The sequence below is a fragment of the Hyla sarda genome, chromosome 10 (assembly GCF_029499605.1).
Source record: "Hyla sarda isolate aHylSar1 chromosome 10, aHylSar1.hap1, whole genome shotgun sequence".
Taxonomy (NCBI): Eukaryota; Metazoa; Chordata; class Amphibia; order Anura; family Hylidae; genus Hyla; species Hyla sarda.
Genome location: NC_079198.1, coordinates 33,234,234 through 33,251,921, shown reverse-complemented (window position 1 = coordinate 33,251,921; position 17,688 = coordinate 33,234,234). Strand labels below are relative to the sequence as shown.

The window sequence follows — 17,688 nt, the reverse complement described above, 5'->3', positions numbered from 1 at the left end:
AAAAAACACTCCGGTCCTTAAGGCCAAAATGGGCTCCGTCCTGAAGGGGTTAAAGGCGCCTGGAAAATGAAAGTTGGAATCTGGTTGCCATGGGCGAGTGCTTCACACAGTTCCTTTACACAAGGTTTGATAAATCTGCCATAACTGTACCACTGCAATCTACAATAGATAATAACACTACATCTCCCAACATGCCCTGGTGGCCTGTACACTATGGGGGAGATTTATCAAAACTTGTCCAGAGGAAAAGGTGCTGAGTTACCCATAGCAACCAATCAGATCGCTTCTTTCATTTTACATTGGCCTTTTCAGAAATGAATGAAGCGATTTGATTGGTTGCTATGGGCAACTCGGCAACCTTTTTCTCTGGACAGGTTTTGCTGAATCTCCATTCATCAAAACCTGCCTAGAGGAAAAGTTGCTGAGTTGCCCATAGCAACCAATCAGATCGCTTCTTTCATTTCTGAAAAGTCCTCTGAAAAATGAAAGAAGCTATCTGAATGGTTGCTATGGGCAACTATAGTTTCGCTGTAACTTGGTTGGTGTTTTTATAACTTGCTCAGTTTAGACTACATTTCCCGTGAGCCTTTGGACCCGGAAGTGACGTTTTAGTAGCCATCAGGTCAGATGACAGCGGAGACTACGGAAACATGGCGATCTTCAGTGTTTATGTGGTGAATAAGGCTGGCGGGCTGATCTACCAGCTGGACTACCAGAGCCCGCGGGCCGAGACTGAGAAGACGTTCAGCTTCCCCCTGGACCTGGTCCTCAAAGTGCACGACGACCGGATCCAGGTGTCTTTTGGGCAGCGGGACGGCATTCGAGGTAAGGGGGGGGGGGGGGGGAGAGAGTCCTGTGCTGCCTGCTCCGGTGATAGCGCTGCTTCTCTGCCCCTAAAGCGGTATTTCCCAACCAGTGGGCCTCCAGCTGTTGCAAAACTACAACTCCCAGCATGCCCGGACAGCCAAAGGCTGTCCGGGCATGCTGGGAGTTGTAGTTTTGCAACAGCTGGAGGCCCACTGGTTGGGAAACACTGAGTGCACACTAATTAAAAGACCTGCAGGAGAGGAGTGTCACGTAGAAGCCAATCAGATTGCAGCTTACATAGTAGGCCCAGCTGTGTACAATATAAACTGAAATCTGATTGGTTTTCCTCTCTGGGCATGATGGGAGTTGTAGTTTGAGGGCTACAGTTTGGGGAACACCAGAGCAGCACCCTTTCTTTTTACAATTTTAAGACTCATTTCCTTTTATACTTCTTTTTTCCAATGAATTAAAAAACGCAAACAGCGTGCCAGATCATCATGGGTCAAAGAGGTTATCCGGGATAAAAAAATAACAACTATTGTAGTGAATGGTGCTGAGTTTTCCATAGCACACCCGACCTGAGGACAGATGTGATGTGGTGTGCAGTATTTTTGGGAAAAAGCCACTATGTTTGAGAATATATATATATATATATATATATATATATATATATATATAATTTATTTTATATAAACATCTCAAACATAGTGGCTTTTTCCAAAAAAGACCGCACCGCATTACATCTGTCCTCAGGTCGGGTGTGCTAAAGAATGCAAAAAAACGGACAGACCCGTTGTAAGGTTCTGTTCACAATAGTGTCCTAGCAGCTATGATGTATGTAGAGATATATTATAGCTGCTAGGACACTATTATGCACAATGGGTCTGTAATTTTTATTTTTTTTTGCATTCTTTAGAAAATACTAAGGCTGCATGCACACCACGTTTTTGCTATACAGTGCCCGTATCAGGTTTTTGGATGAAACACGCATTCCTCAAAACCGGACTAAACTATATCAAAACGTGTGTACAAATTTTAACCCATATACGGTTGAAAAATGATGTCCGGTTGCATCCGTTTTTTTTTTTTTTTTAAGAAACAAATGTATCTGTTTTTAACTTTTCACTCCATTTTGAATAAAGTTTTACTTGTTTGATTGAAATTTCAAGAAAAAAAAACTGTGCAAAGTCAAAAACCGGATGGTGAAAAATGGATGGAACCGTACGCACATACGGTTCTGTACGGTTCCCATTGACTCCCATGTTTAAAAAAAAAAAAACGTATACGGTTTAATACAGTTTTTCACCCGGACCAAAAAACGTGCTAGACTGCGGTTTTGGGTACGGGTAAAAAAAAAATGGACAAAATCGTATAAGATGCAGAACGGACTAAACCGGATGATGCGTTTGACGTACGGTTTACAATGTTAAGTCAATGCATACAGTTTTCTATACAGTTCCATGCGGTTTTTAATTTGAAACCGTAAACGGGAACTGTATAGCAAAGACGTGGTGTGCATGCAGCCTAACGCTACAGACTACACTGTATTGACCCTGTTGGCTGTGTGCATGTAGCTGTACAAACACTGGAATTAGGGTGCATTCACACCACATATTTGCAATACAGCAGCCAGCGGAGGAATTTAAAAACCGGCCCCTGCTGGCAGGGCTGTGGAGGAGGAGTCGGAGGAAATTTTGGGTACCTGGAGCCGGAGTCGGCAAACAATGCACCGACTCCGACTCCTACTAAATTTAGATTGGAATAAATAAAAAAAAGCAAGTTTAAATGTCTCAATTCACAAAAAGTTATAATTAATGCCTTCTCTACTTTAAGAATAAAGACCAATGCATGCAGTGCCTCATGTAACCGCAAAACGAACACGTTAAGTGACCGTGAAGAAGCTTTTCATGTGCTTTACTATATGGCAAACAACGCACAATTAGGAGCAGCAATACTTATACTTTCCATAGTGTTGTGTTCTGCTGTTACAGGGAACCCATGGGTAACCTAGCCTCTCACTGATAAGGGGCTAAGGAAATATGTTTTTTGCAGGACTAGAGACACTTGTATAAGTGAAGGGAATGGAGGGTCAATAGTTCAAGACTGAAGCTGTAAACCACTGGAAAAACTGCTGCCATTCAGCTAAGGCTATAAAAACTTGTAAACTCGATTGTTAGCTTAAAGGGGTACTCCGCCCCTAGACATCTTATCCCCTATCCAAAGGATAGGGGATAAAATGTCAGATCGCCGGGGTCCCGCTGCTGGGGACCCCCAGGATTGCCGCTGCGGCACAGAGTTCGCTCTCTGCGTAATGACGGGCGATACAGGGGTTGGAGTACCGTTACGTCATGGCTCTGCCCCTCGTGATGTCACGGCCAGCCCCCTCAATACAAGTCTATGGGAGGGGGCGTGGTGGTCTTCACGCCCCCTGCCATAGACGTGCATTAAGGGGGCGGGCCGTGATGTCACAAGGGGGCGGGCCGTGATGTCACAAGGGGCGGAATTTTCTGTGATTTCATCACAGAAAATTCCGGAGTCGGAACATTTATCTACCGACTCCACAGCCCTGCCTGCCGGACTCCATTCGTTTGAATTAGTCGGACGGAGTCAGATAGGGACTCCCATCGGCTAATTTTTGGACCATATCCGTTTTACTGCTGGACAAAAAACTGTGGCATACCCATGTTTTCAGTTCGGCAACAAAACCGGATACAGTCCAAAAATAAGCCGACCAGAGTCACTATCTGACTCCGTCCGGTGGGAGTACGGCAGCAGCCGGTTTTTTAATTCTCCCCTTAGATCCGGCTGCTGTATGCACCCTTACTTGTTTCCCTTCCCTTTCCCTGTGCTGTGTATTCTTATCCTGGAAAAAAAATCTAAAACTTGGCAGACCTATTGTAAGGAAATAGTAGGTTATAATGCAGTGGTCTTCAACCTGCGGACCTCCAGATGTTGCAAAACTACAACTCCCAGCATGCCCGGACAGCCGTTGGCTGTCCGGGCATGCTGGGAGTTGTAGTTTTGCAACATCTGGAGGTCCGCAGGTTGAAGACCACTCTTATAATGCATCCTAAATAAGACACCCACTATAACTAGAGATGAGCGAACTTACAGTAAATTCGATTCGTCATGAACTTCTCGGCTCGGCAGTTGATGACTTTTCCTGCATAAATTAGTTCAGCTTTCAGGTGCTCCGGTGGGCTGGAAAAGGTGGATACAGTCCTAGGAGACTCTTTCTTAGGACTGTATCCACCTTTTCCAGCCCACCGGAAAGCTGAACTAATTTATGCAGGAAAAGTCAGCAACCGCCGAGCTGAGAAGTTTGTGACGAATCGAATTTACTGTAAGTTCGCTCATCTCTAACTATAGCGTCTGTGTGTCCAGGCTTCAGGAAGGCATTGGAGGCTCCCGTTATGTGATAACTTACCTTTACTGCTTGAGGAGTTGGTGCTCAATATGGTGGTTATCGCTCTCTCACTCTCTCTTTACAGTGGGACATGCTGTACTCTCCATTAATGGAATAGATGTGAATGGCAGATATACAGCGGAAGGGAAGGAAGTTCTGGAATATCTGGGAAACCCCTCTAATTATCCTCTCTCCATCCGCTTTGGACGTCCCCGACTTTCATCCAATGAGAAGCTTATGTTGGCCTCCATGTTCCACTCGTGAGTTGTAGAGCGTGTATGACCTAGAGATAACACTTTTCCCTCTCCAGCAGTTACTTCCTAGTGAAATCATTGTTTTTATAATTGTAATACAGAAGGATTTATCAGGGTGCAGCCGCTGAATATAAACAAAGGCTCTTAAATATTTTTCCTTATTTGCTTACGCATGCGAACTTACGGTGAATACAGCCGGTCCCACGCCTAACGGTTGTTTGCTTTATTCTGGGTAAAATAACACCGCTTTCAAAGTGCTCTAGAAGCCCAGAAAAGCTAGATACACTCCTGGGAGGATTAAGACTGTCATTCTAGACTTTTCCAGATTGTTTCGAATTGGCCACATTTAAAGAGAAATGCAGCGGAAAACTTTTACCTTCCCCTGTGCCCGGGCTGCAGAAATAAAAAAAATTAAAAAAAGTTAGCTCACCTTCCTACGTTGCCCAAAACCCCGGCCTCCTTGCGGCGGTATCTGGGTCCCGGTCCTCCGACGCTGCTTGGGTCCTTGCTTTTTGTCCTTGGAACGTCACATGGCGGTCAGCATATCGCCGGCCGCAGCGATGTCCTGCCTCGGCCAGTGATAGGCTGTTAGAAGCAGGGACCCGAGCAGCGCCAAAGGAACGGAACGCTGATACCGGCACAACGGGGGAACGTAGGAAGGTGAGCTAAAGTTTTTTTTTGCAGCCCGGGCACCGGGGAAGGTAAAAGTTTTCTCCCACATTTCTCCTTTTAAATCATAACCCTTTCAATTTTGCATCTAAAAATCCATATGATAGCTTCAAAATTACACCTTCTCTTTATTCTGTAGGTCCATACGATTAAAATGATTAGAGATGAGCGAACTTCCAGTAATTCGATTCGTCACGAACGTCTCTGCTCAGTGTTTGCTGACTTTAGCCTGCATAAATGAGAGATAACGGATAATCAAAAAATCCCATAGACTTGAAGGGGATTTTGTAACGGACGTTTAACATCCGTTATTAAGACTTTTCTAACGGATCTTTTAACGGAAGAAGTTTATAGTGTGAAAGCAGCCTTAGATGCGGCAATCAACTTTTGTCCGGCATTAGCCACGGGTCCTGGCTGCTGATAGCAGCCGGGACTGGGCGGGTGTGATGAGAGGTCAGCTCCTGAGCTCGCTTTGTAACCCTGCCATGCCTTGGCGCAGTTTTTAAATGGCGTTTTCCGGCAAGGGGTTAATGTAAGTTTGTTGAGAACTACAGCTAGCAGCTTGACATACATTTACACAAGTCCAGTCTGCTATGTATTCTTGTCTATTAAAGTCAAGTACTCCGGACCTAGATCTGGACTATAATGTGTCAATAAAAATGGCTTCTAAAGCAAGAAGACTCTGCTTTCTGTTTCCACTGACACTTTGATGTACTTATGCTCTGAGACATACCGTATTTATCGGCGTATAACACGCACTTTTAAAACTTTAATTCAAGGCAAAAAGTCTGCTTGTTATATGCCGATAAATCTTCTGGTCACTGATTTAAAGCGGCCGCAGCGTCTGCTTGTTAAGTATTAACAGCGCGGCCACTTTAAATCGGTGTTTAGTGGCGTCTCCTCCACGCTCTGTCACTTGTTTTCTCCTGCACTATCCACAGGTACTGGTGTGGTGGATAGTGTGGGAGACGCTGATTAAAATGAGCCCTACCTTGTCCGCATCTGCCCTACCTTTTAATCAGCGTCTCCCGCACTATCCACCATACCAGTACCTGTGGATAGTGCGGGAGGAAACAAGTGAGTTTCACTTTTCATTTTCCCTCCCTCCCTCATCATTCCCCCTTTTCCTGCTTTTCATAGATTTTTTTTCGTTACATGTCTACACTTCGGCAGGTCAGGTCAGACGGAGGGTCTTGCGGGGTCAGTGAAGCAGATGAGCGACGTCCTCTGCCGGCTTCTCTGTGCGGCATCACTGACGTCAATTTTCATTTCCTGTAGTCGCCGCCGAAAAGTGACATCCCTGATGCCGCACAGAGAAGCCGGGAGAGGACGTAACTAATCTGCTTCACTGAGCCCGCAAGACAGCAGAAGCGCAGACAAGTATGGAAAGGGGAAGAGTGGTCTTCAACCTGCGGACCTCCAGATGTTGCAAAACTACAACTCCCAGCATGCACAGACAGCATTTGGCTGTCCGGGCATGCTGGGAGTTGTAGTTTTGCAACATCTGGAGGTCCGCAGGTTGAAGACCACTGGATGCCATAGGAGGAACATGATGGGGGGGATGATGAGACGGAGAAATGATGAGGGGGGGATGATGAGACGGGGAAATGATGTGGGGGGGAATGATGAGGGGGGATGAGACAGGGTGGGGGGGATGATGAGGGGGGAATGATGGGGGACATGATGTGACAGGGTGGGGGATGATGAGACAGGGTGGGGCACTAAAGGCTTAATGTCTGTATGGCTAGTGGTGGTTTATGACGGGGAAATGATGAGACATGGGGGGTATGATGAGACATGGGGGGGGTGGCGATGAGAGGGGTAAATGTGGCACAGGGACTGATAAAAGGGAAGGAATGATGTGGCACTGGAGGGGACGGGACCAAACTGAGGTGCAGAAGAAAATGAAGTTGGGGGGATGATGTGGTATTTAGTCCAAGTCATTTATTTTACATTTTATTTTTTTTACTTAAATTTCCCTGTTAAAATGGGGGTGCGTGTTATACGCCGATAAATACGGTATTTTATTATAGATCAGGGGTGACTAAACCTGCTCAACATAAGAGCTACATTCTATAGACTTCAGATGTTTGAGAGCCGCAAGGCATGCACATACATAAAAATTAAGAAATACATGTAGATAGTAGTATTTATTCATATGTAGTATGCATGGATGTACTACATATTAATTTGTATTATATATCTTATTATTAGTTTGAATAGTGACAAAGTAAAAATATACATACGAGCTATAGGCCCCCATATATCAGTAGGTCCTCATCTCCATACAGCACCTATATAGCTGTAGGTCCATATTCCCATGAAGCCACCATATAGCAGTAGGCCCTTGTCGCCATATATATCCCCCATATAGCAATACGCCCTTACCCCCATACAGCAGTAGGCCCCATCTCAAGTGCTCCACAGTGGTGCTTTCTCTTTCTACCTCGTTCCTCTTTGGCAGGGAAAGGGAAGGACATGTAAAAGCAGATGTTCCTGCACGTGGCACGTTTGCTCCCCTGCAGCCACTATGTTCTTAAAGTGGCAGCGATTCTTAAACGTTGACGGATTGGAGGCTGAAGGTCAGCCGGGAGCCGCATGACACCTAGGAAAGTTGCTATTGCTGTTATGCGACCCCCGTTATAGATGATCAGTAGCTATTACTTTATAATTATTAGTTCCCTCTCATTAACTTGTTCTTAAGGCTTTTATTCTGTGTCTCCAGGTTATTCGCAATTGGATCCCAACTCTCTCCAGAGCCTGGAAGTTCTGGTATTGAAATGCTAGAAACGGACACCTTCAAGCTGCATTGCTTCCAGACACTGACTGGTGAGCTTATGTTCTATATTACGGTATATGAAGACCTGCTCTTTAGATTGTGCTATTGTAATTCATGTCCAGATGTATAGTTAGGAAATGTTCCTGAATAATATAAATGAGGTGTAATGCAAAGTTCTTACAATGACCTACATTTACCAATCTGTCTGAGACCAAAACAAGCTCTGGTAAAATGAAAGCTGAGCTATGATTGGTCGCTACGTGCAAAATCAGACCGGACCTTTCTCTGCCTTATGGATATATCTAGGCATTGTTTATTTTTTTTCATGGGGTATCTAATATTTGCAAAGTCGTATCATTTTTACTTTTTTTTTTTTTCTTTTTTCTGTTGTAGTTATTTCTTATCCGCACAACATATTTAACCCCTTCCCGCAAATGGAGGTATATTTACGTCCATTGTGGGCTCCCGCTGTATGACGCATGCTCAGCAGGTGAGCGCGCATTATACCCGGTGGGTATCAGCAACCGGGACTCACGGCTAATGCCAGACATCGCTGATCGGGCAGATGCCCGACATTAACCCTTTAGACGCTGCAATCAAAGTTGACTGCGTCGTCTAAAAGCGATGAACTCCTTTCTCGGCTAGCTCAGTGGGCTGATCTGGACTTCCATGATTTTAGCCGATCAGCTAAGAGGACGAGGGGAGGTGTCTTGCCTTCCTCCTGGCCGTCCGATCGGTTCTCCATGCTTTCAGCGAGCTTTGCCAGGCTAAAGCAATGGAGCACCGATAACGCTGATGACTGCTCTCCTATAGAGAAGCATTGATCAGTGTATGCAATCCAAAGATTGCAAGTTATAGTCAAGAAAGTAAATAAATATGCATTAACCCCTTCCCTAATAAAAGTATAAATCACCCCCCTTTTCCCATTTTTCAAATAAAATGTAAAAAAAAAAAAAACTAAACGTGGTATCGCTGCGTGCGTAAATGTCCAAACTATTAAAATATAATATTAATTAAACCACACAGTCAAAGGCGCAGGCATAAAAAATTCCAAATTACAGAAATGTGTTTTTTGGGTTTTTCCATATACTAGAATTTTTTTTTATAAAACTCGATCAGAAGATGCCATCAAAATAAAAATGGTACCCAATAAAAACTTCAGATCATGGTGCAAAAAATGAGCCCTCATATATCCCTATATATATGGAAAAATAAAAAAGTTTTGGGGGTCAGAAGGGGACAGTTATATCCCCTTGAGGACCACAGGTTTTTCCGTTTTTGCCTTTTCATTTTTTCCTCATCACCTTCTAAAAATCATCTTTCAATTTTGCACCTACAGACTCATATGAGAGCTTATATTTTGTGCCACCAATTGTACTTTGTAATAACATCAATCATTTCACCACAGAATTTATGGCGAACCTAGAAATTAAATATTTGTGGGGAAAATTGGAAAATAAAAGCCATTTTGTACATTTTGGGGGCCTCTGATTCTGATCCTAATTTACTACTTAAAAAAAAAATATAACTACATGCATTAAAATTAGTACGTTTAAAATTGTTCTCTTCTGACCCCTATAACATTTTTTTATTTTTTGGTATATGGGGTGGGTTATTTTACGGTATATGGAGGGATAATTTTTTGCGCCGTGATCTGAAGCTTTTATCGGTACCATCGTTGTTTTGATCTGAGTTTTTGATAACTTTTTATAAATATTTTACAGTATACAAAGTGACCAAAAATATGCAATTTGGACTTTGGAATTTTTTTATATGTTTAGATATTTTTAATATGGAATTTGAGAAAAGGGGGGGGGGGTTGAACTTTTAATAAGGAAGGGGTTAATGTGTGTTTTTAAACTTTTTAAAACTTTTTTATTTTACACTTTTAGTCCCCTTAGGTAACTTTTTGGAGGAATCATTAGATTCCTCATACAGAGCAATGTGGTTCCATAGACCCACATTGATCAGTGTAGTCTGCACTCAATTGATAAAGCCTGATTCTGCCAGGCTTGGTCGTTGTCAGAGCTGCAGCCAACACAGGATGTGAGGTAAGCCCTCCGGCTACCTCAACAGTGGATCACCTATCAGCTACAAGAATCAGGGGGGCCGGCCGGTATGGCGCGGGCTCGAGTCGGCTCGACATGTATACATGTCCATTGTCGTTAAGGGGTTAAACATGCTAATATTGGTGCATGTAGTTGTATTTTTTTTAAAGTAGTAAAATAAAACTTATATAAATTAGGTGTCCTTGTAACCGTATGGACCTACAGAATTAAGATAAGGAGTCATTTGTACTGCAAAGTGCACTGCGTAGAATTGGAAGCCCCCAAAATTTACAAAATGGCTTTTTTTTTTTTTTCAATTTTGCCCCACAAATATTTTCCCGTAGATTTTGCGGTGAAATGATTAATGGTATTACAAAGTAAAATGGGTGGCTCAGAAAACAAGCCCTCATATGGGTCTGTAGGTGGAAAATTGAAAGTGCAAAAATGAAAAATGGCCTGAGAGGTAAGGGGTTAAATCTGTGAGCTATATATTTATTGCCTAAAACTGGCCTGGGTACTGTTGGGAAATGTAGGAAAAATCTTTTAAAAATGCATATTATTTACATAAAGCAATTATGTGAATAAGGCCTTGGAGCAGGCTGGACATATCCTTACCAGGTCCAAAGGTTAGGCGCTGGGAACAACGTTTTGTAAGTTTACACAACCTGGTTGCAGAGGGATTTTTGCCTGGATAAAAAAAAAATGTTTATCTTTTCCTCAGTCATCAGTGCATTCCTCTTTCCTTTTCCTGATGTCTCAGCAGTCACCCCTAATAATCACAGATGGGCAACCATTCTTTAGTTTGTGGTCATAGTAAGTCTTTTCCCTACTATTGCTGCAGTTAAAAAGATTTTAAAAAAAAGACACATGTCAATCATGTTCAAATAAGGTAATTAAGGGGGGGGTGTATTTCTATATTTCTGCATATGCATTATTGGTATTTTTTTCTAAGAATGTATCTAACCCTGTTTTGAAGCTCTCAACCATTCCTGCTGTGACCAGTTCCTGAGGTAGACTGTTCTATAAAATCAGTACTGAACCTTGGGGTAAGCCAATAACAAGTTTCATGGTAAAGAAGGCTTGTCACTCCTGGGGACTAAACTTTTTTTTTTCTCCAGATGGAGGGCATGCCCCCCTTGTCTGGTTTTACCTGGTACCGTTTTTTCCCATATTTTTTATGGGACATTTATATACTTAATTAAGTTGATTATATCCCCCCTTGAATTCCTTTTTCTCAAGTCTAAACAAATGTAATTCTTTTAATTCTTTCCTCATAGCCAAGATGTTCCATGCCCAATATTAGTTAAGTTACGCCTCTGTACCCTTACCAACTCCAGAACATCCCTTTATATGAACTGGTGGCCAAAACTGAACAGCATATTCCAGGTGAGGCCGTACCAATGCTTTATAAAGGGGGAGTATTATGTCCCTTGAGTCCATGCCTCTTTTTATACATGACAATATCCTGCCGGCCTTGGAAGCAGCAGCCTGACATTGCATGCTATTCTGTAGTCTGTGATCTACAAGTACACCCAGATCCTTCTCTACCAGTGATTCTCCCAATGTTACCCCACCTAAGGCGTATGATGCATGCAGTTTTTTTTTTGTACCCAGGTGCATAACTTTACATTTATCCACATTAAATCTCATTTGCCAAGTGGATGCCCAGACACTTCAAATCAGCTTGTATATTATCTTCTATAGACTGTCATCTGCAAAGATAGAAACAGAGATCTTTATTCCATCCTCTATAGCTTTTTAATTATTATATATAACAGAAATGGGCCCAGTACTGAACCTTGGGGTACACCAATAACCATCATTAACCACCACTCTTTGGGTATGTTTCTTAAATAGGCACTGTCAGATACAACTTTTTATATGTTGTACATCTTGGAAAAACATTAACCTTTCTAATATACTTCATAAGACAAATTTATATAGAAATCACAGCTTTGCCCAAGCTGAAGCACAGGCGTAGACAAAGTCTAGTAAGTGAGGGTGGGCTAGGACTGCCTGATAGAACGCAAAGAGAGAGCACGGAGTGCTATCGTACAGGAGAGAGCACAGAGGAGTGCTATCGTACAGGAGAGAGCACAGAGGAGTGCTATCGTACAGGAGAGAGAGAGCACAGAGGAGTGCTATCGTACAGGAGAGAGCACAGAGGAGTGCTATCGTACAGGAGAGAGCACAGAGGAGTGCTATCGTACAGGAGAGAGCACAGAGGAGTGCTATCGTACAGGAGAGAGCACAGAGGAGTGCTATCGTACAGGAGAGAGCACAGAGGAGTGCTATCGTACAGGAGAGAGAGAGCACAGAGGAGTGCTATCGTACAGGAGAGAGAGAGCACAGAGGAGTGCTATCGTACAGGAGAGAGAGAGCACAGAGGAGTGCTATCGTACAGGAGAGAGAGAGCACAGAGGAGTGCTATCGTACAGGAGAGAGAGAGCACAGAGGAGTGCTATCGTACAGGAGAGAGAGAGCACAGAGGAGTGCTATCGTACAGGAGAGAGAGAGCACAGAGGAGTGCTATCGTACAGGAGAGAGAGAGCACAGAGGAGTGCTATCGTACAGGAGAGAGAGAGCACAGAGGAGTGCTATCGTACAGGAGAGAGAGAGCACAGAGGAGTGCTATCGTACAGGAGAGAGCACAGAGGAGTGCTATCGTACAGGAGAGAGAGAGCACAGAGGAGTGCTATCGTACAGGAGAGAGAGAGCACAGAGGAGTGCTATCGTACAGGAGAGAGCACAGAGGAGTGCTATCGTACAGGAGAGAGGGCACAGAGGAGTGCTATCGTACAGGAGAGAGAGGGCACAGAGGAGTGCTATCGTACAGGAGAGAGAGAGCACAGAGGAGTGCTATCGTACAGGAGAGAGAGAGCACAGAGGAGTGCTATCGTACAGGATAGAGAGCACAGAGGAGTGCTATCGTACAGGAGAGAGAGAGAGCACAGAGGAGTGCTAGCCCACCCTCACTTACTGGACTTTGTCTATGCTTGTGCTTCAGCTTGGACAAAGCCATGATTTTATAAGCCATGCGTTTTACTTCTATAATAATGCCCTCTCAGTTGGCTTGTAGCTACATATATAAGCAGCCTAGTAATGTTTATACCTCTGTCATATAACAGCTAGCAGGAGCCAAGAAAGATCGAGCAGCTTCATGTGTTCAATAGGTGGAAGCATCCAGCCACTAAAGGGCAAGGTCAAAATGTTCTAGTCTACATGGCTTTAAGTGCTATGTTCCTGTTAGGGGGGACATTAGGCCATTGGTTTATTGTAATATCTTGCAGTATGTGACCACCCATGGATGCAAGTTTGCTATCCAGCAGCACAAAATTAAGACCACATGCAAAAAAAAAAAAACCTACAAAAAAAAAAAGAACTTTGTGATTCTTAGCTTTAGGGTAGGGTCACATGTAGTGAATACACTTTGTATTTGTTGCTTTGTATTTCTGTGCTAGCAAAGTCTGTGAGTAATAATAAACACCTATAGACGTTGCTAGCACTGAAATACGCAGCGTATAGGTTATGTCTGACCCTACCCTTAAAAGAACATGCATTCCACAACTTTTTGTTTTCGTGTGATAACAGTACACTACACTGTGTACTGTGTGTGAATTAGGCCTTACTGTGCATACATTATATATACTGCTCCCTGTTATTAAAGACCATTGTTATTTGGCTCTTTCTTTGAAGGTATAAAGTTTATGGTGTTGTCTGACCCACGACAAGCTGGCATAGACTCATTGCTCCGCAAGATATATGAACTGTATTCTGACTACGCTCTCAAAAACCCATTTTACTCCTTAGAGATGCCAATCAGGTAATGTCAGCTATATAAAAAAAAACAATTCCACAAAGATAAGTGTGGTTGCATAAAAGACAGCCACTTCTCTAAAATCATCCAGCCCAGCAATAGGTGGTCCAGCTGCCGGGAGGGAAGGGGAAAGGCTGGGGGTTTGCAAGAGAGTTTTTTACAGTAAAAAATAAAATGTAGCATTACATTGTATATATTTAAATGAATGACCATGTATTTCATGGCTGGGCTGGGTCTACCAGTAGAGGGGCTACTTTTACTTATCTGCTGCCTCTGCTTCTATGTCTATGGTGTTCATATATCCCAGTAGGTTATTTTGACGGGGACTGCCCTTGTAAGGAAAAAAAAGGGGTACTCTGCTGCTCAGCATTTGGAACAAACTGTTCCGAACGCTGGAGCCCGGAGCTCGTGACATCATAGCCCCACCCCCTCATTATGTCACACCCCTCCCCCTCAATGCAAGACTATGGGAGGGGGCGTGACTGCTGTCACACCCCCTCCCATAGACTTGCATTGATGGGGCAGGGCGTGACGTCACGAGGGGGCGAGCCTATGACATCACGAGCTTCGGGCTCCAGCGTTCGGAACAGTTTGTTCCAAACGCTGAGCAGGGGAGTACCACTTTAAGCATTTTCCATGTATAAAGATCACTTATAGGCCTTTTAGCTAAGATTAGTTGTAGAAAACTGCATAAAATGTGTTCCAAGATTCTTTCACCTAACCTCATAGGTATTTGGGAAGACCTACTGAAAGTTTATTCCTTGACTCAATTCGAAATTCCTTTCTTTTAGGTGTGAACTCTTTGACCAGAATTTGAAGTCTGCTTTGGAAGTAGCAGAAAAAGCCGGAACATTTGGACCTAGTTCTTAGCTCTCAGCACCAATGCATCCTTACAAAAAGCAGATGCAAAGATCATTCTTTGTGGGACCCTTTTTTACAGCACATATGTGGTCCCTCCTTCAAGAATAATTTCTTGCACTGCTATTACTTGTATATAGTGTAAAAATGGTAACTTAAAACTGTTTCATATTAAGCAAATGTGAGGGGGGGAACTCTACTGTGTTAAAAGGGGTACTCCGCCCCTAGACATCTTATCCAAAGGATAGGTAAGATGTCTGATTGCAGGGGTCCCGCCACTGGGGGCCCCCGGGATCTCGGCTGCAGCACAGAGCAAACTCGCTCTGTGCGTAATGACAGGCGATACAGGGGTCGGAGCATCGTGACGTCACGGCCCACCCATTAAATACAAGTCTATGGGAGGGGGCCTGGTAGCCGTCACGCCCCCTCCCATAGACTTGCATTAAGGAGGCGGGCTGTGATGTCATGTGGGGGCGGAGCCGTGATGTCACACGATGCTCTGGCCCCTGTATTGTCCGTCATTACGCACAGAGCGAGTTTGCTCTGTGCAGTCATGACAGCCAGGTGCTGCAGTCTAGATCCCGGGGGTCCAACTGCGGGAGCCCCGTGATCAGACATCTTCTCCCCTATCCTTTGGATAAGATGTCTAGGGGTGGAGTACCCCTTTAAAGGAAATCTGAACTATTAGCAATTTAAGATGTCTAAGTAGTGCACAATCTGTAGGTGAAATTGCACTATTCTGATCCCTGTAAGTGTCTCTCGAGGTTCCTTTTGCCACTTAGAAAAACCTCAGACTTTGGTTTTCTTGACCATGTAAACAATCTGGCCACCTAAGCTGCCATTTTATTTGCTGTGATATGGGTGCAGTTTGCTGCTGCAACATGTAGCCTTTCCTGCTGTCTAAAAGATACTTAAAATTCCTTACAAACTGTATTGTGTACACTTGATTTCAATTATTGGCTGTACTTAAAGGGGTACTCCAGCCCTAAGACATCTTATCCCCTATCCAAAGGATAGTGGATAAGATGTCTGATCGCAGGGGTCCCGCACAATCTCTCATGCAGCACCCACCTGTCTCAGCTGCACGCAGCGCTGGAGGCTCCGTGTCCGAAACCTTACGAACAAGGGGCCGGAGTATCCTGATGTCACGACTCCGCCCCCTTGTCACGCCCCGCCCCCTAAATGCAAGTCTATGGGAGGGGGCGTGACGGCCATAGACTTGCATTGAGGGGGCAGGGTGTGACATCACAAGGGGGTGGAGTCGTGACTTCTTTATACTCCGGCCACGTGGTCGTAAGGCTTCAGACATGGAGCGATCATCGCTTTGTGCAGCTGAGACAGGTGGGTGCTGCATGAGATTGTGGGGATCAGACATCGATGAGATGTCTTAGGGCCAGAGTACCCCTTTAAAATACTAATAATAATAATAATAATGTCATTATGCCATAAAACAAACAAACAATAAAATGCTAATGTTGATTAGTTTTATTCTGTCACCTGTCTTTCCTGTAAATGTGTTGCAGTCACAAACCTTGTTGTCTTTCTTGCTACCCTTCCACATTCCTCAGTGATTCCCGGGTATCTGATGAATTGGAGAACTTGTGCTGATTTACTTTTCTAGACAGTCAAGACCTTGAGTTTCTGATTAGATGCTTCAGAACTTTATCATGTTGCTTACTAGTACTGCATAAGACAAAGCTTATTCTTAGTCTTCAGATGTGCCAGATTTATCACAATAGCTCAGGTTATTGGATAAATCTATCACATCTGCACATAGTCTACACTATTGGCTTTACAGAATAAATGTGTGCCAAAATGTTGGCTTTATTTGGACTGGACCGGCCCCATAGGTAGGCTGAGCGCACTGTCATGTAAGGAGCTCTGGCCGGCTTCTTACATGACAGCCACCAGGGCTAGCTGTGAATGAAGCGAGAGCAGCGGTGGTGGTTGCCACTCAGTGCTGCGTTATTTTATGCTAGGGACCCGCTGCTTACAGGTGGCTGTGATGTGGCTAGCAGGCTTTTTCACTTTTTAAAAACTTTTTTTTACATTTATTTTAAACTTTGTTTTAGACCATAGGGGACTATTTATAGCAATCATTAGATTGCTAATACTGTTCAGTGCTATGCATAGGGGTAGCACTGATCAGTATTATCGGTGATCTTCTGCTCTGGTCTGCTGAAAGGCAGATCAGTGCAGAAGACCCCGGGAGACGGATGGAGGCAGGTGAAGGGACCGCTGTCCGCCATCTTGGCTGATCTGATCCCATCGGCAGTGCCGCATGCGATCAGATCAGCCATTTTAAGTGCCGCACTGCCGCAGATGCCATGATCTGTATTGATCACTGCATCTCAGGGGCTAATGGCGGACGTAAGGGGTTAAGGACCACAGTTTTATTTTTTATTTTTTTTTCACTTTCCTATTTTTCCACCTCACCTTCTAAAAATCATAATGCTTTCAATTTTGCACCTACAGAGCCATATGAGGGCTTGTTTTTTTTCACCACCAAATGTACTTTGTAATGACATCAATCATTTCACCACAAAAAATGCCATTTTGTAACTTGGGGGCTTCCGATTCTACTCAGTGCACTTTTCTGTAAAAATGACACCTTATCTTTATTCTGTAGGTCCATACGGTTACAATGATACCCAATTTATGCAGGTTTTATTTTATTTTACTTGTTAAAAAAAATTGTAACTACATGCACCAAAATTAGTATGTTTAAAATGGTCGTCTTCTGACCCCTTATAACTTTTTATTTTTCCATATACTGGGATGTATGAGGGCTCATTTTTTGCACCATGATCTGAAGTGTTGATGGGACTTCTTTTATACTTTTTTTGGGGGGTATACAATGTGACCAAAAATACGCAATTTTGAACTTTTGAAATTTTTTACGTGTACGCTATTGACTTTGCGGTTTAATTACTGTTATTTTTTTTTATAAAGATTGTATGGTGAGCCACTTATCCACTTATGCTGTATCCAATTTACCCGAGCAGGCCAAACACCCACACCTAAAGTGAAAAAAATAGCAATTAAAGTGA

At 43.6% G+C, this 17,688-nt stretch overlaps 1 protein-coding gene across 1 annotated transcript; it reads left to right on the top strand.

Annotated features, from left to right (window-relative positions):
* The first annotated feature begins 510 nt into the window (after nucleotides 1-510).
* On the top strand, nucleotides 511-16,122 carry TRAPPC4 (trafficking protein particle complex subunit 4). The gene is made up of 5 exons (XM_056541624.1): nucleotides 511-825; nucleotides 4,299-4,473; nucleotides 7,862-7,965; nucleotides 13,660-13,786; nucleotides 14,572-16,122. The coding sequence occupies exons 1-5, from the start codon at nucleotides 651-653 to the stop codon at nucleotides 14,648-14,650; spliced, it is 660 nt and encodes a 219-aa protein (XP_056397599.1). The 5' UTR covers nucleotides 511-650; the 3' UTR covers nucleotides 14,651-16,122.
* The last annotated feature ends 1,566 nt before the right edge of the window (nucleotides 16,123-17,688 follow it).